Source organism: Pelodiscus sinensis, chromosome 1 (genome assembly GCF_052426305.1).
Source record: "Pelodiscus sinensis isolate ZL-2025 chromosome 1, ASM5242630v1, whole genome shotgun sequence".
NCBI lineage: Eukaryota > Metazoa > Chordata > Testudines > Trionychidae > Pelodiscus > Pelodiscus sinensis.
Window position 1 is genome coordinate 193,613,635 of NC_143052.1, and position 20,607 is coordinate 193,634,241.

The 20,607-nt window shown below is 44.9% G+C and overlaps 1 protein-coding gene across 1 annotated transcript in view; it reads right to left on the reverse strand.

The window, feature by feature from the left end:
- DSCAM (DS cell adhesion molecule) overlaps positions 1–20,607 on the reverse strand; it is a 697,767-nt gene that overhangs the window by 124,372 nt on the left and 552,788 nt on the right. Inside the window, exons 16-18 of the mRNA XM_075912112.2 lie at positions 14,136–14,206; positions 4,946–5,186; positions 3,036–3,182 (exon numbers count right to left, since the gene is read on the reverse strand). Coding sequence (XP_075768227.1) covers positions 3,036–3,182; positions 4,946–5,186; positions 14,136–14,206 — 459 coding nt within the window. The remainder of the gene's footprint in view (positions 1–3,035; positions 3,183–4,945; positions 5,187–14,135; positions 14,207–20,607) is intronic.

The following is a 20,607-nucleotide window of genomic DNA, read 5'->3' on the forward strand; positions in this document are numbered from 1 at the left end:
GAAGAATATGCACTCATAAAAGAGAAATAATATTTTTTGATTATAAATAAATAAATGCTCACACTGATCAATATTATAAAGTAGAGCTGATAAAAATGACATTTGACATTTTTATGTCAGTTCCATTTCACGAGGTTAACGGCAAATTTCTTTTTCATGTTAATGTTTACTTTGCATTTCTTAATTTGATATTTTAGCAAAAATATCAAAACCCCTGTCAAAATAGTTATTGAAATTTCACATTTACTGAGAACCACCTTTTTGATGAATGAACTATTTCCACAATGATATTGACAATACATACAATTTTAAATGGATAAGAAAATGGTGCAAAATGTTTCCCTCCATATAAAAACATTAGAAAAAGTCAGTACTTTTCACAATAGTTTTCATTTCTGTAATAAAGCCATTTTTATAAAGTTAAACAAGCAATACTTCTTGTTTGAAAAAAACCTGGCCAGTTCTACTGTAAAGTATGCTATGGTCAGAAGCGTTAGTTAACAAAAGATTTGAATGTGATAAAACCAAGTTCATTTGCACAGAGAGATGTGACTCGTCACATAAACCTTAATGTAGTAAGATGGGAAACATAATTCAAATGCAGAAATGCTTTAAAAGAACCAAAAATATAACTTATAACATAAGAACATTCAAAGTTAAAATTTCAGATCCAATAGCTCCTTTTTCAGGGTAGACTGTACTGTAATATAAATTTTCAGCAGTGTAGGGCCTAAGGATTAGGCCCTAATCCAAAGCCTACTGATGTCAATGAAAAAAAAATTACCTTGTCTTGTCTTGAATTATCTTCTCTTGAATCAGGACTGTAATGTTTAACTTTGAGTCTCATTATAATTATCCTTGATACATTTTTCTGTCTGTGTAAATTTTCTCCTCTTTCTTTTTAATTTACCAATGAGTAGTACCTCAACAGATTTCTGACTTGAGCATTACCCCGGTAATAGTGAGCTTCAGGGTCTTACTCTGCCCTCATTAAACCCTTGCAACTTCACATTTGAACAGGTGTAACTAGCAGAAGACAGAATTTGGCAGGACAATTGGAACTGAATTAACTATTCTATTGATGGATACACACCCCAGAATACAATCCAGCTCACTATGCCAAAACTGAGGCAGCGCTGCACTGCTAACACAAGTTAAAAAAAAAAAGAGTTAAAATGTATTGTTCAGTGAAGTCCACAAGAAGGAAACAAATATTGAGGTGACATGATAAATTGCAGACTGTGATAAAAGCATGCACATTTGACCACCTCATTTGTTCTAGTGGTGTCCCCCAAGGGTCAGTCCTGGGACCAATCCTTTTCAACTTATTCATAAATGATCTGGAGAAAGGGGTAAGCAGTGAGGTGGTAAAGTTTGCGGATGATACCAAACTGTTTAGGATAGTCAAGACAGAAGCAGACTGTGAGGGACTCCAAAAAGATCTCACCAAACTGAGCGATTGGGCAACAAAATGGCAAATGAAATTTAATGTGGATAAGTGTAAAGTAATGCACATTGGGAAAAATAACCCCAACTATACGTACAGTATGATGGGGGCTAATTTGGCTACGACAAATCAGGAAAGAGATCTTGGAGTTATCGTGGATAGTTCTCTGAAAACTTCCACACAGTGTGCAGTGGTGGTCAAAAAGGCAAATAGGATGCTAGGAATTATTAAGAAAGGGATAGAAAATAAGACCCAGAATATCTTACTGCCCCTGTATAAAACTATGGTTTGCCCACATCTTGAATACTGTGTACAGATGTGGTCTCCTCACCTCAAAAAAGATATTTTGGCCTTAGGAAGGGTTCAGAAAAGGGCAACTAAAATGATTAGGGGTTTGGAACGGGTCCCATATGAAGAGAGGTTAAAGCGACTGGGACTTTTCAGTTTAGAGAAGAGGAGACTAAGGGGGGATATGATAGAGGTCTATAAAATCATGAGTGGTGTGGAGAGGGAGGATAAAGAAAAGTTATTTATTAGAAGAACTAAATAGAAGAACTAGAGGACACCAAATGAAATTAATGGGTAGCAGGTTTAAAAATAATAAAAGAAAGTTCTTCACACAGTGTGTAGTCAACCTGTGGAACTCCTTGCCAGAGGAGGCTGTGAAGGCTAGGACTATAACAGAGTTTAAAGAGAAGCTAGATAATTTCATGGAGGTTAGGTCCATAAAAGGCTATTAGCCAGGGGATAGAAATGGTGTCCCTGGCCTCTGTTTGTCAGAGGCTGGAGAAGGATGGCAGGAAACAAATCACTTGATCATTGTCTTCAGTCCACCCTCTCTGGGGCACCTGGTGTTGGCCACTGTCGGCAGACAGGCTACTGCGCTAGACGGACCTTTGGTCTGACCCAGTACAGCCGTTCTTATGTTCTCTCCTTGCTAATCCACCTCCCTTCTGATCTATATTAACATTCCAAACATCTGAGTACTTCAAATACATGATGAAAAAAAAGAGCAACCCCAACCATTTTCTTTCCTTCACCCCAATACAAAATGGTTTGAGAGGTAATTCTATTGACTTTAAGAAAAAGATGTGCCTGGTAAGTTTTTTTTCTCTCTCTAAAAGCAAGAAACCTTTTAGTATTTAAATGTATATATATTTTAAAAAATGGTTGTGACATTTAAACAAGAATTTCCTTGTGTAATTTTCTTCCTTAAATAAGCAGGTAACAGGTATTTTGATGTCTGGATATAATGCTGCTAAAACTAGCAAAGTACTCTTTAAAGGAAAGGCGTTATCTTCATCTTTGAGGAGATAAAGAGGATCTGATGATGCTCCCACACTTGCCAAAACTCTTTTGAAAACGTGTGTGTTTGTAAATAGTTTTGTAATAAGCTGTCAACTGCTCTAAGATCTATAAAGAATGATTCACACACAGATTTATGATGATCTATATAAGTGACTATGAAGGAAAAATTTTAAAGTTTTCTGACATACAAGAGGGCAAAGTGACATTAATTGCCATAAATTTCCTATTGTTCTCTCATTGCTATTGGAGCACACCTGATTGGTTGGCAAAAGCTGCTTACCTCCATCCAAGAGATTAGCCCAGTAAATAACCCTGAATCCCTGTAGAATCCCATTCAGGGCTTCTTTGGCAAGTGTAGACCAGGAAATTGAGATAGTTTCTGGTGATGTAGCGGTGGCTTGAACGTTCCCTGGAGGGCAACTGGGTACTAGAATGAAATATTTGTGAATTTTAGTTCCATATAACTTGTGTGGACAAGTGAAACTGACAGGAGATCACATCAACGTGAAAATAAATACTTAAAATGTACACACATATTTTCTTTATAATTCATTGGCGACACAAATTAAATAACAATCATTTCCACTTCTTGGAAGAGACCCTTTCTATTACATTTTCAATTTTAATCACTTAAGCAAAATCTATTATTTTAACTTTGCCACTGATGGAACTGCTTGGTTACTGATACTTTTGTTCTTAAAAGTACATTTCACTCTCCCAAAATGTCCTTGGATCCACTCCCTTCTCCCTCACTGACTTGCCCTTCAGTAGGTTTTATCCTCCCTACTATAAGAAAAATATATTCCAGAGCTGATAGAATAAACAAAATAATTATTTTTTGAATATTTTTGAGATTTTTTGTAAGGAAAAATTGACAGTTTTGGGAAGAATTTCAACCTCTTTAAAAAGAGGTTGTAAAAAACAGAGTTTAATGAAAAAATAGAAAATATTTCACAAAAATCATAAAAAATCAGAACTTTTCAAATAGCTTTTCTACATTTATAGTTAGCAATTTTATTTTCAAATGCCATACTTCATAGAATCATAGGGCTGGAAGAGACCTCAGGAAGTCATCAAGTCCAATCTCCTACTAGTTAACCTGTGGATATGCCTTGGTTTATCTTATCTCCATTTCTCATAATGTCCTCATAGTGATGTTACGTAAATGTTGCCAATAAAGTGCCCATATGTGCCAGATATAGCAAAAACACTTTATGCCAGTTGCAGTAGTAAAAACATGCATGTTTATGTGAAATGTGTTTCATCTGTCTAGTATTATCAGGATATGCAATGTTCTATGAAGCATATGCCTCTAACATAGCAACACTCAAAAATGTAAAATAAATGTGTTAGAATTTAAAATAAAAAAGGTCAGATTTTCAGTTGGTGTAAGCTGACATTAATATTAATGGATTTCTGGCAATTTAAATTGCTGGAAATCTGGCTTTGAATATCATTCTTGATTGTTTATGTTAGAATTTACTTTATACTATTCTAAAGCATCAGTTCTCTCTACAGCATATGGAATGATTCTTTTTTTTTCCCCACTAGAGGACTCTCTATCATTAGTTGAGAAGTGCTCTTCTATGTGGTTTAGAAAAATATTTTGGAATTGGTTTTCTGAATGGCCATTCTGAAATATAGAGTAAGTACCCATGAGTTTTTTAAAATTAGTTTGACATTTCTGGAAAAACTCCTGCTTAATTTTAGGCTGGTATGTTATGTTGGTACAGAAGCACAGTGATGGATTTCACAATAGATTTATCTGAAAAAAATAATTACTTCAGTTTGGGTATTTTTACATTATGAGATATTAAACCACGCTGTAATCCTCTCATGAGAGCATGAAACTGGCAACTGATTCAATATCAAAACAAGGATGTTTCTGAGAAAGTCTATGTTCTCAATCAAGTTGTTTCTCAACTGCAGATGTTATGAAATCAGAACAGCCAGACTTCTTAAACTGAACTATAATGCATAGCTAGCAAGTTGACACTTGTATACCCAACATGCAGGCTATAATATAACGATTGTTTTCCAATGTAATCATTCTATTATCAACTATATAATGAACACTTATCAAGCTGTAGCTACAATTAAGTCACCATATGCATCAATGGGACTAAAAGGCCTGATAAAAAATAAAATACATGCAATGCTTTACATGTTAGTTGCTTGCTTAGGACCTACCATCTTCTAGGGTAGTGGTGATGATTTCCTGAGAAGAAGGTCCTATTCCAGCTCTGTTACATGCTTGTACTACCATGCCATACTGGGTGAACTTTTTCAGGTTATCCAGGGTATAAACTTCACTGTCTCCGGTGGTGTCAATACTGATGATATTGAACTGGAAATTGCCCCCTGCGCTGTATTCCCGGTAGCCTATCTGGTATCCACGAATAATTCCATTTTGTAAGTGCTTCTTTGGAGCCTAAACAGGATATGACATATGTTAAGAATATATGCAGAAACTCAAATGCATTCTTTCCCTTAAACAGTTTGAATTGCACAGAAAGTCAACACTGTCTTTAAATGAACACCACTTTATTTTTAGGTAATAAACTGAAGGAGTCACTGTTCATAAGACAACAACTCTTTAATACGCTAAACAAATTTCAAGCCAAGTTATTTTTTTACCTAGAATATAATGATAAAGGAATTTAAAAGAATTCTAGACTGTTATTTTACAAAATGCGTAATAGTGAGATATTCTGAGACCTAATTCAGATATGGAAGTTTATCCTGAATAAATCAAGAAGTTGAGACAGCCATCTATGTTTTGGGCATGTAGATGATCCCTGAAGGCAGTAGTGCATCAGAATGTAGGGATTTCCATGCTGAATATCTATTAAAACACGTAAAGTTTTAAGTTGACAAGTTTTAAGTTTTTCCTGTTACAGACTAACTTGGCTACCCCTCTGAAGCTATTAAAACAAATGTTTGGTGTCCAATCTTCAAAGGAGTTCCCGGTAAATGTATTGTATACTATAGTTCTGAGTCAACATACAAGACTCCTGCTCTCTGATTGGTAGAAAGATTTCCATTTCAGTAGACTATAGCATAAAATATAGTATAAAATAAAATAAGCATTGTTAACTTGATGAGAAGATCTACTAGTGATAGAAATGTTGGTTACATAGTTGCTAAAATGAGTTGAACAATTCTTTATTTCATTTTGTAAAAATGTTCCCATTGAATGCTCTTGGTGCATATACAATTATTATAAAAATTACAACTATCACTTAGGGTCCATGTACAAACACAAAGGCTGTGTCTACACTTGAACTTGCTCGTCAAAACGTTGGTCGTTCACGGGTGCTTAACACCTCCTCCCAGAATGACAAGAAAGGTTTTCTCCTGGCAAGTACAAGTGTGAATACTGCTTTGTCAGCAGGAGCAAGCTGCTGCTAACAAAGTCAAACCCACTGGGTGGTGGGTGGAAGTGTCTTGTCAGCAAAAATGCTGACAAAAAGCATTCACAAGCACCTATTTTTAGTGGCAGGGCTTTGTCAACACAGCCTTTTTGCTAAAAGATGTGTAGTGTGGACATAGCCTCTCTCTTACACACACACATTCCATCAGACTACCCAGCTAAACTCTCCCTCTACCATCGGCACACTATATTGAAGCCTATAACTAGAGAAATAGGATTTCCTTTTCAGATGCCTTGCTTATTTTCCACTGCATTTGGTTTCCAAAAAGGAAACAAAGCTTCGTGCAGGAATATTTTCTTAGGACAAGAGTATACATCAATTCCCCAGCAACAATATTTTCTAAGAGAGCGAGTGGTATCCTCCTCTTTTATTATTTTAGTGTGGATCTTCAGCTAAAAAGAAGTAGTAAAGACAAATATACATAGCCTAATCACTAAACCCTCACACAGCAAATCCCCACTGATTTCAGCAGAGGTATGCAAAACAGATGCAGAATCAGGGTCTAACTTCATGCATGAGACCTGAGGTGGGACTGGAACCACATTTTTGGTATATAATAGACCAGTTACTTTTCTTTCTTTTCTGAATAACTCAGTCTTGCAGGGTGATTGAAGACGTTTCTTTAAAAAGCCACATCTTATCAAAAATGCATTAGCTGCCAGTATGGCATTATAGCCTCAATACTTCTAGGCTGTGTCTAGACTGGCAAGTTTTTCCGCAAAAGCAGGTGCTTTTGCGGAAAAACTTGCCAGCTGTCTACACTGGCTGCTTTGAATTTGCGCAAGAACACTGACGATCTAATGTAAGATTGACAGTGTTCTTCCTCAAATACAATGACTCTTCCATTCGGGAAAAAGCCCTCTTGCGCAAATGCTTTTGTGCAGAAGGGCCAGTGTAGACAGCTGAGAACCGTTTTGCGCAAAAAAGCCCCGATGGCGAAAATGGTGATTGGGGCTTTCTTGCGCAAAACCGCATCTAGATTGGCACGGATGCTTTTCTGCAAAAAAGTGCTTTTGCGCAAAAGCATCCGTGCCAATCTAGACGCTCTTTTCCACAAACGCTTTTAATGGAAAAACTTTTTCGTTAAAAGCATTTGCGGAAAATCATGCCAGTCTAGACGTAGCCCTATAGTTTCTTGCTCGTTACATGATTGTAAAACTTCATATTTTACCAGTGGGGGGGAAACCAGGATGGAATTTAAAAACCTGGATATCTTCATGGGAATGAGGAACATAATCTCCACACTAGAGAGAGGAATGCATCTGTCTACAGGCGGATGGCTGACAGCCTGGCCACCAGAGGCCACATGCGCACCCAGGAGCAGGTGCGCATGAAAATTAAGGAGCTGCAGCAGGCCTATGCCAGGTTCACAGGGGGCAGCTCCCAACCAGGGGCAGACACCTGTCCCTATTTTGACGCCCTGGACCGCATCCTGGGGGGTGGGACGGTCCGTGCCCCCCCGAGAGTCATTGATCCTGGAGCAGAGGGCCCTGACCAAGGCATGGAGGAGGAGCATCAGGAACTGCAGGAGCCCAGAGGGAGCGTGCCACACAGCCAGGACCCCCGAGCCGTCCCAGCAGACTTGTCTCCAGTGTCATCTGGGGAGGCAACAACATGTGAGTGCCATCACTGTCCCCTTATTAGGGGGCGGGGAGAGAGACCAGACACTGCACTCATGGGCCTTGCTTACCACGGATCACACAGCAACCTGTGCATGTGCAAGCATGTGTCATGCCACCCCTGGGCACGTGGCCCCAGCTGGCTGCCACACAAGGGCCTTGGCCTGTTAGCCACACGCGTGTGTGAAGAGACATGACATGGGTGGGACACAGCAGGACACCTTCCCTCCACAAGGCCATTCTACACAGAGGCAGGGGACATCTCCCCCCCCCCCCCCACACACACACTATACACAGCACAGGGGCATGGGTATGGTCTCGGGGCAACTCCCACTCCCGGGGATAGCAGTACATTCCGAACATGGCCTGTATGCAAGCACATCGGTTCTGATGGTGCAGGGAACAGTCATCCTTGCCTTGTAGAGGGGGGCTGGGCTTCACCCACTGTGTCCCCACTGGAAAACTGACCACTTCTCTTATTTCTCCATAGCTGCACCAGCTGCGTGTGCAGGGTGCACCACCCCGCACGGGACATGCTTCAACACCCGAGGGCTCCGCAGGACCACCTGTGCAGTGGAGAGGTACCGACAGCAGCACCTGGGGGCACTGCAAGCCCTGCACCACACCCTCAAGAACTGGGTGCAAAAAGACCTGGAGCTCTGGCGGGAGCAGTTTGCCCAGGGACGTGCCATCTGCCAGCACCTGCAGACCCTGGTGCAGAGTGTACTGCCTCCTGCCGCTCCAGCGCCTGCTGCCTCCCCAGCTATCACTCCTCCTCCCACTCCTTCTCCCCCTCCCTCCACACCCTCCATTCCCTCCCCATCCCCGCAGGGACACCAAGGCCCCCACATCCGTGGTGCTGGGAGACAGTTGGCCCAGCGAGATTCCCACTCCTGAGCCCTGAGCTTCCCCTCCCCCTTCTTTCCCTTGCTTCCCCCTTCCAGCTCCCTCCTCCCAGGTTTCCTCCTCCCCTCTCCCACCCTCTCTCCTCCCTTCTCCCGCCTCCTTTCCCCAGTCTCACCAGAGTTTCATAACCGCCTCCCCAGTTTTGTTAAATAAAGACAGTTCATGTTTATGAAAAAAAGTGTATTTTATTTTACAAAAGGAAGGAGGGTGGGGGGCGGGGGGAGGTAAGTGGAAGGACGTGAGGGAGGAATGAGGCACAAGCCCCAAGTGGGGTAGACCAGGGAGGCTCTTAGTGCTCCTCAGGGTGGAAGCTCTCCCGTAGGGCCTCCTGGATACTGACAGGCCCCCGATGGACCTCCCAGATGGCAGCCTGAAGAAAGTGCAGCCAGTCTCACAGCAATGTGTCCAAGAGAAGCACCAGAGTGCCCAGGGGCAGCTCTAGCTCCATGTTGCAGAGTGCTGTGGTGTTCCGAGTGAGGGCAACCAGAGCACGCAGAAACAAAATGCTTTGCTGTCCCTCATCAAGGTAGGCAAGCAAGTAAGGAAACCTGAGAACCAGCTGCTGGGGGTGGGGGAATGGTCCGTTTAAACACAAGCCTCAGATAGCCTCAGGCAGCAGCCCCACAAAGACACTCCTGACCTGATGCCCTGCTGGACCTGTTTCTGCCGGCCTTAAACGTGATTCAGCGTCCACTCAGTGTGGACGCGTTGATTCGAAATAACTTATTTAGAATTAACTATTTAGAAATAAGATATTTCGAAATAACGCTGTAGTGTAGACATATCCTAGGTGAATATCATGCCTTTTATGAAAAACAACAAATAGTCTAGTAGCACTTTAAAGACTAACAAAACATGTAGATAGTATCATGAACTTTTGTGGACACAACTCACTTCTTCAGATGAGTGGAGTGTTGGAAGTCCAGATCTGAGGGTATGTCTACACTACAGCACTAATTCGAACTAACTTAGGGTGTGTCTAGACTACCTAGTTTTGTCGACAAAACTGGACTTTTGTCAACAAAACTATACCAGCGTCTACACTACCGCTGAGTTCTGTCGACATAACGTCGACAGAACTCAGCAGTTTTGTCGACGCTGGTATACCTCATTTTACGAGGCATAACACCTTCTGTCGACAGAAGTCTGTCGACAGAAGGTGTTATTGCCTGTAACACTGCGTCCAGACTACGGAGTTCTGTCGACAAAGCAGCTTGCTTTGTCGACAGAACTCAATGTGTCTGGACGCTCTTTGTCGATGGAAGTTTTGTCGACAGTATCTGTCGACAAAACTTCCATCGACAAAACGCGGTAGTCTAGACGTACCCTTAGTTCGAATTAGTTAATTCGAACTAAGCTAATTCGAATTAGCGTATCTAGACTTAAAAAGTAGTTCGAATTACTGTTTTGCTAATTCGAACTAGCATGTCCACACTCAGTGGACCCTGAACCAAGGTTAAGGATGGCCGGAAGCAGTGCCGGCAGGGCATCAGATTAGGACTTTGAGCGTGGAGCTGCTGTCTCAGGCTAGCTGAGGGCTGTGCTTAAAGGGACCCACCCCCACCCCAGACAGACAGTTCTCAGGGGTTCCCCACTTGCAAAGCAGTCCTGGCTTGGAGTGCCCTGAGTGCCCACACTCGGCACATCACAGCACTCGGCTATCAGCCTGGCTGCATTTGCCGCAGGCTGCCATCCGGAGGGGGGGTCAATCAAGGGGCTTCAGGAGAGCTTCCACCCCGAGGAGCCCACAGAGCCACCCCAGTCCTCCCCATCGGGGGCTCGTACCCCATTCCTCCCTCACCTCCTTCCACTTACCCCTCCCTAGCCCCCCTTCCTGATATACAAAATAAAAGACACGTGTGTTCAAAAATAGAAACTCTCTTTATTTAACAAAACTCAGGGAGACTGGGAAAAGGAGGTGGGAGAGGGGAAGAGAGAGGGTGGGAGCAGAGAGGGCAACTAAAATGAGCAGGGGTTTGGAAGAGAGGCTAAAGAGACTGGGACTTTTCAGCTTAAAAAAGAGGAGACTGAGGGGGGATATGATAGAGGTCTATAAAAGCATGAGTGGTGTGGAGAGGGTACATAAAGAAAAGTTCTTCATTAGTTCCTATAATATAAGGACTAAAGGACACCAAATGAAATGAATGGGTAGCAGGCTTCAAACTAACAACAGAAAGTTCTTCTTCACAAAGCAAATAGTCAACCTGTGGAACTCCTTGCTGCAGGAGGCTGTGAAGGCTAGAACTAGAACAGAGTTTAAAGGGAACTTAGAGGAAGTCATGGAGGTTGGGTCTATGGAGCGCTATTAGCCAGGGGCTAGAAATGGTGTCCCTGGCCTCTCTTTGTGGAAGGCTGGAGATGGATGGCACGAGACAAATGACTCAGTCATTGTTTCAATCCATCCCCTCCAGGGTCCCTAGTGTTGGCCACTGTCGGCAGACAGGCTACTGGGCCTTTGGTCTGACCCAGCACAGACATTCTAAGCTCAGGGCTCAGGGTCGGGGGTCTCAGTGGACCACCTTGATTTTCATGCAAACCTGCTCCCGGGTGGCCAGGCTGGCAGCTATCCTGCCCTAGATGGCCACTTTCCTGTGACTAGTGCGGAGGTCGTGGATGAGGTCCACGATCTTCGCACTAGACCAGGCGGGCGCCCACCTCTTGCGCACCCGGGCAGGTTCCTGTGAACCTCCAGCCTGGTCCCGGGAAGAGGCGGAGGGCTGGGTGGCAGCGGGTGGCTGGCTCGAGCCGTGCCAGGTGCAGGGTCTGCTGGCCGGGTGCTGGCAGGCTTGCACCTGGCACGGGCACTGTAGCCAGCCCGTGCCCCTTTAAGGGCTCTGGGGCCAGGAGGGGGGCATACGAGTTTCCCTGGTGTTGCCCAGAGTGGCCACCAGGGAAAGCTGGGGAGGGCTAGCCTCCCACTAGTTCAAATTAAGTGGCTAGACAGCCCTTAATTCGAACTAGCTAATTCGAACTAGTCCTCGTAAAATGAGGTTTACCTACTTCAAATTAAGCGCTTTGCTAGTTCGCATTAAGTTCGAACTAGCGGAGCGCTAGTGTAGCGCCTATCAAAGTTAATTCGAACTAACGTCTGTTAGTTCGAATTAACTTTTTTAGTGTAGACATACCCTAAGATATTTTGTTAGTCTTTAAAGTGCTTCTAGATTATTCATTGTTTTTTAAGTTTTACCTGGAAGGATATGTCTACACTGCCACCCTAGTTCGAACTAGGGTGGCTAATGTAGGCATTCGAAGTTGCAAACGAAGCCCGGGATTTAAATATTCTGGGCTTCATTTGCATCTTACTGGGCGCCGCCATTTTTAAATCCACCTTAGTGTGGATTCCGTGCCCGCGGCTACATGCGGCACGGAGTAGGTAGTTCGAATTAGGCTCTCTAATTCGAACTACCGGTACATCTCATTCCACGAGGAGTAACGGTAGTTCAAATTAGAGAGCCTAATTCGAACTACCTACTCCGTGCCACGTGTAGCCGCAGGCACGGAGTCCGCACTAAGGGGGATTTAAAAATGGCGGTGCCCGACAAGATGCAAATGAAGCCCGGGATATTTAAATCCCGGGCTTCGTTTGCAACTTCGAATGCCTACATTAGCCACCCTAGTTCGAACTAGGGTGGCAGTGTAGACATACCCATACAGATTAACTCGGCTACCCCTCTGATGCCTTTTATGGTGCCTCTCTAGAGCATTAGAGTGAAGGTTGCAGTTCATGGTCTATAGTGCATGATAGTTGCAGCAGAGTTAAGAATGTGTTTATGGATAGAAGAATAGATGTTCCGTATTGATAAATGACTTAAACTTGCATTTCTTTGCTTTTGTTGTTTATGTCAGTTACATAGAGTATGTAACAAATTTAACTGTTGCACTAAAATACTATTATCATTTTTGTATATGAGTTACAATGAATTATCTTACTGCTACATTATAGTGTATGTCATTTGTGTTTTTCAGTATAATGTGCTCTTGCATATTCTTTTATTACAAAGTGTACAATGTCACCAGTTGAAAACCGCTGTAGTGCCACAGAGCAAATCAGCCATGGCCATGATTCTGAATGCCCTTTGTGGAAGAAAGGGACCAAGAAAAACACAACTCCAGTTTCACTTATTTAAATGCATTTATTTTCCTGACAACACACACAGCCTAGCTAGTCAAATGTCTAAATGGGAACAATTGTAGGCACAGATTATTGTGCCCACGTTTAACTGCACTTATGATGATGGAGGCAATTTTTGAAAATTTGAGCTGGGAAGTTTCATTTCAGCTATAAATATCGGAGTAGATGTGGGTCCATAATGCGTAAGAGGAGATTTTTAAAAGACAATGAAATTCATAGCGCCCACAGAAAGTCAATGGGGCCTAACACAGGGGAACGGCAGAGCGTGGACACACTGTCTGGAGGCCAGTTGCGGTGCTTCCCCATCTTTCTCACGCCCAGACCCTTTTAAGCTTTCTCTATTGCAGCTGTGGCCAACCCGCAGCTTGCGAGCCTCATGTGACTCTTGCCCTCCAAAAGTGTGGCTGGCAAAGCCGCGCCTGCATGCTCCCCCCAACGACCCCTGTCCCCCGCCAGCTATTCCCCCCCCCCCCACACACTGACCCTCGACTTCCCTGTGCTTACAGGATCAGAGCTGCGGGGTTTTAAAAAGGGCACCCAAGATGGCAGCCATCTTAAAGGGGCAGCCTCTTTTTTTTTTAAATTACATTTATTGTTGTTTTTGCTCGACAATTCTGTTCTGGGGCTTTTTTTTTTTCTTTGCTTGACAATTCTGGTGTGGCTCTGCATTATTTCTGCTGCTGTTTTGGCTCCCTTTGTTAAATGGGTTGGCCACCCCTAGTCTACTGGTATGTTATGGAACTTCATTGTCCCTGCTATATGGTGCAAACTATTGCTACCTGTGGAAACCACAACATCAAAAAACATAATTATATGATATGAAGGTGATGCAAACATTAGTGCTGTATATCTGACCCCTAAAAGATGAATAGCAAATAATTTCTTCCTGATTGAACAAGACAGGGCACAATCACTTGTCTTCATGGGTCACAGGAATTTTAAATAGGATGCAGTTTGTTGCATTTTATAATTGTATATCTCCCTTCCCAGTTGGAATCATTGTATTTTGCTCTTAGATTTATATACTAAATGCCAAGCTTTGCTGATGACACATGCACTACTAAGAGCCACACATATAGTAGTAACGAAGGGGAACCATCCCCAGAACCTTAGAGCAGAGGCAATATTGTAATTTGGTGAAGTTTGTAAGATCTGTTGGCAAAATGATCTGCAAACTGTATTCAAAATAACATAATTCTGATCCACAGTTATTATATTTACCCTAACAACAGGTCCTTGAATATGCAGAAATACTCTTAGAGTCTATGTTTCCTGTGATGTTTACTTACTTTCCAGGTGACCCGAATGCTTTGTGAAGATACAGGCTCAAGTTGGACTTCCTGAGGTGGGCCATCAGGAGCTGGTAAGAGAGAGACACAAACATTATAAGGCAGCTACTTACAATGCAGAATATATAAACACAAAATACAATGTCAACGTCAACACTATGGCATAGAATAGAGAGGCTTTGGGTTGGTATGAAACCATTTATCAGCCTATACAGTGAAGTTATCTCTTTACTCAAACAAAACCAAAAGGCTAAGGAGTCTCCACTAGCTGGTATCTGTAACAATGAAATACAGTATACTTCAAGATTCAGCAAGTTTGCAAATAAAACAGGAGACAGTCACAGGGTGAATTTCCTTCAAAAGCCTTGTTTCGTGACATGCTCAAGATGCTTTTCTTTCCCTTTGAAGTCTTCTTTACTGATATAATGAATATGCTTTAAGCTGTTGTGAATGTGCTAGCACTGAACAGGCAGTAGCAACTATTCAGAATTAGGGAACACAGTAACTCTTCAACCAGCTTTGATCATTTCAATATGTAATGTCTGATTAAATTCCATTTGTTAACTAAAGACTGAGCATGTTCGGTACCAAATAATTATTTTATGAAGTACAAACTGCACAAATGATTCTTCTGTGTCTAAATATATCAGTGTGGAAACCAGAAAAAGAATAGCCTGTCTGATGGAATGAGCAGTTTCTGCTGGGTGGGTCAGAAGGAGTCTCTCTTATTGTTTATATTCTAGCAAAGATATGTGTGGAGCATCACAAACAAGTGGGAAGCCAAGGTTCTGCTCCTGAGAAATTTACATCTAAGATAGGCAATTGTTAGAGCCACAACATAATGATTGGAAGCAGTTAGTGTTGCAGTTGAGATTTAAAAAAAAAAAAAAAAAAAAAAAAAGCTAACCCAAACAAGCCATTTTAATGGAAGAAAGAGAGGGTATGTCTACACTACAGCGCTAATTCGAACTAACTTAGTTCGAATTAGTTAATTCGAACTAAGCTAATTCGAATTAGCACAGCTAGACTTAAAAACTAGTTCGAATTAGCGTTTTGCTAATTCGAACTAGCATGTCCACACAGAGGTTAAGGATACCCTGAACAGAAGTGAAGGATGGCCGGAAGCAGTGCTGGCAGGGCATCAGATGAGGACGTAGAGCGTGGAGCTGCTGTCTCAGGCTAGCTGAGGGCTGTGCTTAATGGGTCCCAACCCCCACCCCGGACAGACAGTTCTCAGGGGTGCCCCGCTTGCAAAGCAGTCCTGGCTTGGAGTGCCCGGAGTACCCACACTTGGCACATCACAGCACTCAGCCATCAGCCTGGCTTCACTTGCCGCAGGCTGCCATCTGGGGAGAGGGGGCAATTGGGGGGCTGCAGGAGAGCTTCCATCCCCAGAAGCCTGCAGAGCCAGCCCAGTCCTCCCCACTGGGGACTCGTACCCCATTCCTCCCTCACCTCCTTCCACTTACCCTTCCCTAGCCCCCCTTCCTGATGTACAAAATAAAGAAAACGTGTGGTCAAAAATAGAATCTCTCTTTATTGAACAAAACTCGTGGAGACTGGGAAAAGGAGGTGGGAGAGGGGAAGAGAGATGATGGGAGAGGGGAGGGCAACTACAATGATCAGAGGTTTGGAACAGGTCCCATATGAAGAGAGGCTAAAGAGACTGGGACTTTTCAGCTTAGAAAAGAGGAGACTGAGGGGGGATATGATAGAGGTCTCTAAAAGTATGAGTGATGTGGAGAGGGTGCATACAGAAAAGTTCTTCATTAGTTCCCATAATAAAAGGACTAGAGGACACCAAAGGAAAGGAATGGGTAGCAGGTTTCAAACTAATAACAGAAAGTTGTTCTTCACAAAGCAAATAGTCAACCTGTGGAACTCCTTGCTGCAGGAGGCTGTGAAGGCTACAACTAGAACAGAGTTTAAAGGGAACTTAGAGGAAGTCATGGAGGTTGGGTCCATGGAGTGCTATTAGCCAGGGGATAGGAATGGTGTCCCTGGCCAAAGTTTGTGGAAGGCTGGAGAGGGATGGCACGAGACAAATGGCTTGGTCACTGTCTTTGATCCATCCCCTCCAGGGTCTCTAGTGTTGGCCACTGTCGGTAGACAGGCTACTGGGCTAGCTGGACCTTTGTCTGACCCAGTACGGCCATTGTAAGCTCAGGGTCGGGGGTCTCAGTGGACCCCCTTGATTTTCATGCAAACCTACTCCTGGGTGGCCAGGCTGGCAGCTCTCCTGCCCTAGACGGCCACTTTCCTGTGCCTAGTGCAGAGGTCGTGGACGAGGTCCACGATGTCTGCACTGGACCAGGCGGGTGCCCGCCTCTTGTGGACCAGGGCAGGCTCCCGGGAGCCACCAGCCTGGTCCCGGGAAGAGGGGGAGGGCTGGGGGGCATCGGGTGGCTGGCTCGAGCTGTGCCAGGTGGAGAGTCTGCTGGCTGGGTGCTGGCAGGCTTGCACCTGGCACGGGCACCGTAGCCAGCCCGTGCCCCTTTAAGGGGTCCTGGGCCGGGAGGAGGGCATATGAGTTTCCCTGGTGTTGCCCAGAGTGGCCACCAGGGAAAGCTGGGGAGGGCCAGCCTCCCACTAGTTCGAACGAAGGGGCTACACACCCCTTAATTCGAACTAGTAAGTTCGAACTAGGCTTAGTCCTCATGGAATGAGGTTTACCTAGTTCGAACTAAGCGCTCCGCTTAGTGTAGATATACCCAAAGGTAAGTATCTCAGAGCTGTGGCAGAGGATTCCTACATATATGAGGTGGTGTGAATAAAAAGTATGAAATCACAAATATAATAATATGACAAAGGGAGCAAAGTAATAAAGGGGGTTAGACTAAGTTGTGAGAGGGAAAGCATGAGAAAATGGAAGTTGCAATGAAAGCAGCCCTGGGAAAGGGGAAAAGGGGGCAAGAAGTCAATTTGGCTTACATGGGGTGAAATATTACCACTGTACAGAGATCCAGTGCAAGGCTTATGCTCCACTGAAGTCATGTACAAGTCCCCTTTTGTGGATCCTGTGTTCATGGGTGAATTGCACACATAGTGAAGAGGAACCATTTCATACAGCTCATGTAGATCCTTACTTTAAGGCATGTTTGACACTGCAATTAGACACTCATCCATTGGTCCATGCCAGCTAATTCCAACTTGGGCTTAGGTACTGTTTAACTGCGATGTAGACATTCGGGCTTGGGCTAGAACTGTGGTCACCAACCCATCGATCGCGATCAACTGGTTGATCCTGGGGGACCGACCAGTCGATCGCGAGGCTTTCCAAGGCCCCTCCTCACTGCCCCCCACCCTCAAGATGAATGCTGCACTGATGCTACCTCCAGTGACAATGGAGGTAGCACAGGCTTCTGGCGAGATGTTCGGGAGTTGTGCAGCTGCATGCCAGGTCCCGGAAGCGTGCAGGCTGATCTTTCTCTTCCTTCTCAACTGCTGGTGCAGTACCTAAAATGCTGGAGCATCATGCCCAGAGGAATTAGTTCCCCTGCTGCCTTCCTGCATGCGGGGAAGGGGGTGGGAGTCTGGGACCGCATCGGCTCCAGCTGCTTGGGCGGCGTGCGCAGTCCTGGGGAGTGAAGGAGCAAGGCGCATGCTGCCCAAGTGGTAGGGGCTAATGCGGTCCGGGACTCCCTCTCCCGCCCGCGCAGGAAGGCAGCAGGGGAATAAAGTCCCCAGCACGCCAGCTCCAGCTGGCACAATCTGGGACTCCCCCTCCCCCATTCCTACCCCACGCAGAAAGACATCAGGAACGTGACGGACCAGTGTTTCAGGTACTGCGCCACTGTTTGGAGGACAGGGGAGCAGCCTGCGCATTTCCTGGGCCTTGGCGCACAGCTGCAGGATCCCCAGATACCAGTCCCTATCCCCTCTCCCTGCCCAGACCCCCAAGTACCCTCCCCCGGCACCCACTGGCAACCTTGCCCAGCACCCATTGGCATCCTGTCCCAGAACCCTGTCCCCCGGCCCCAGGCCTCTGCCCTGGAATCCACTGGAACCCTGTCCCCTGCCTCATCATCCATTGGCACCCTGCCCCAGCACCCTGTACCCTGCACACACCAGCACAGCTGGGGCCACATTAGTGAGGCTTGAGGGGTTTGGAGGGGTTGTGTTTTTGTATCTCATTTGTGTGGCCCTGACTGACTTTTCTGTGGGTCAGTGACCCCTGACTCAAAACAGGTTTCCTGCCCCTCTCATAAATAAAGACAATGCTAAAATCTTTTGTGTTTGACATAATATTTTATTTAAAAATGAAGCCTGGACAACAAGCCCCCAATTGGGGCCAAGCCCTCATCTCACCACAGCATCATAACTTTCCTGTACCCCCACCCTGACCCCAAATCTAGCCTATCATATACTGGAACCCCCTGTCCCGAGCCTCTCACATCCCCAAACTCCTGCACCCCCACATCCTCAGTCTTCTGCCACAACGCACTTGCACCATCCACACACTGCAAATCTGTGTCCTGAGCCCATCATACTCCCAACCTCCCTGCCCTGAGCCTCTCACAAAGCCCAACCCAAACTCCTGCACGCTCACGTTCACAAGCCTATGGCTTGCTCAGCACCCCAACCTTCCACCTGAGCCCAACCCTCCCCAGCCTGGAGCCCCCTCCCTGAGCCAGCATCCCTTTCACCACATCCTGCTGCATCCAAATTCCCTTCTAGAGCTTGCACCTCTCACCCTTTCCCACACCTAAATCCCTCATTCCCATCCCTGAGCCTGCACCTCCTGTCTCAACACAGTGAAGCTAGACTACAGGGGCTCGTCTACACTGGCCCCTTTTCCGGAAGGGGCATGTAAATTTCACCAGTCGTCGTAGGGAAATCCGCGGGGGATTTAAATATCCCCCGCGGCATTTAAATAAAAATGTCCGCCGCTTTTTTCCGGCTTTTAAAAAAGCCGGAAAAGAGCGTCTACACTGGCCCCGATCCTCCGGAAAAAGCGCCCTTTTCCGGAGGCTCTTATTCCTACTTTGAAGTAGGAATAAGACCCTCCGGAAAAGGGCACTTTTTCCGGAGGATCGGGGCCAGTGTAGACGCTCTTTTCCGGCTTTTTTAAAAGCCGGAAAAAAGCGGCGGACATTTTTATTTAAATGCCGCGGGGGATATTTAAATCCCCCGCGGATTTCCCTACGACGACTGGTGAAATTTACATGCCCCTTCCGGAAAAGGGGCCAGTGTAGACGTAGCCCCAGGAGTTTTTCTAGCAAGCACGCTCTTTTGGTAGCCCCTCTATTCCTCATTCCACAAGGAATGAGGGGGCTTCCAAAAGAAGGGGGTTTTCCGACACTTGGCCCAGTCTAGATGGAATCAAATAAAAGCAGCAGTGTAGCTGTACCCTGAGAGTGTATAAGGGCCGGGGATAGCAAGTGATAGAGAGAAGGGGAACAGAAAGGGCAGGGCCTCAAGGAAAGGGTGGGGTCTTGGGGAAGGGATGGGGTAAATCTTGGCTTGTCCTGACATTTAAAAAGTGATCTTGGGTGTAAAAAGGTTGGAGACCATTGGGCTAGAGGTTCAGCTCTAGGAACCTCTCACCATGCACAGTCCTAGAACCCAGACTACATTCTGAGCCCAACACAACAATGACACGCCCTCGCAGCCTGAGTCCCATAAGCCTGAGTCAGCTGGCATCGACCTGACGTGAGGTTTTAGTTGCAGTGCAGACATACCCTAATTGTCCTATATAGTCATGAAAACAGAGAGAGTGCAACAGCAAGAATGGAGTTTCTGCTTGATCTTTAAATCAGTTTTAGACGCTGTTTACAGATAGTAATGCCATCACTCTAGATATATTATTCTATAGTAGATATGTGCAACCCATTTGATCCATACAATGAGCTGATAAATCTTGTTTTTTCATTGGTGTCACAATATGGCACCCATAAATTCCTTTTATGGCAGCAATTTCTTTCTTTCCTCCACATGCAGAAGCATATTCTCTGTCTCTGCCATGGAGGTTATTACTGCAATATATTTATATTAGCTAGATATTTGGTCTTCTGGTCTGAAGAACTGAGACTCAGCACAGGAAGCTTGTGCAGGTAGGAATGCAATCAGAGAGACACACTGCTGCAAACATTAGCTATTTTGCCTTGTTTGCTTTGCTATGCTTGGGATAACACATCCTTGAGCCCAGCTCTGATCTCACATTGGTTTCACATTAGTATTTCTGATTTATATCAATGTAAGTGAGAGCAGACTCAGGACCTAGTTTCAGGGACTTTGAAGGAGACAACTGCATTGGAATGGGTTGTGGCAAAGAATGCAGTGATTCAGTGACAGAGTGAATGTTTGAGTACTGGATTCATGGGGAGCTGGAGGTGGGGTGAGATAGGTGTAAAGGCAAGTAGAAGGAGAAAGGTCTTGCATCTGGCGGGGGATTAGACTAAATGACCCTTGTGGTCAATTCTCAGAGTTTCACTCTATGGTTCTATGACTCGAAGAATCATGATCTTATGGA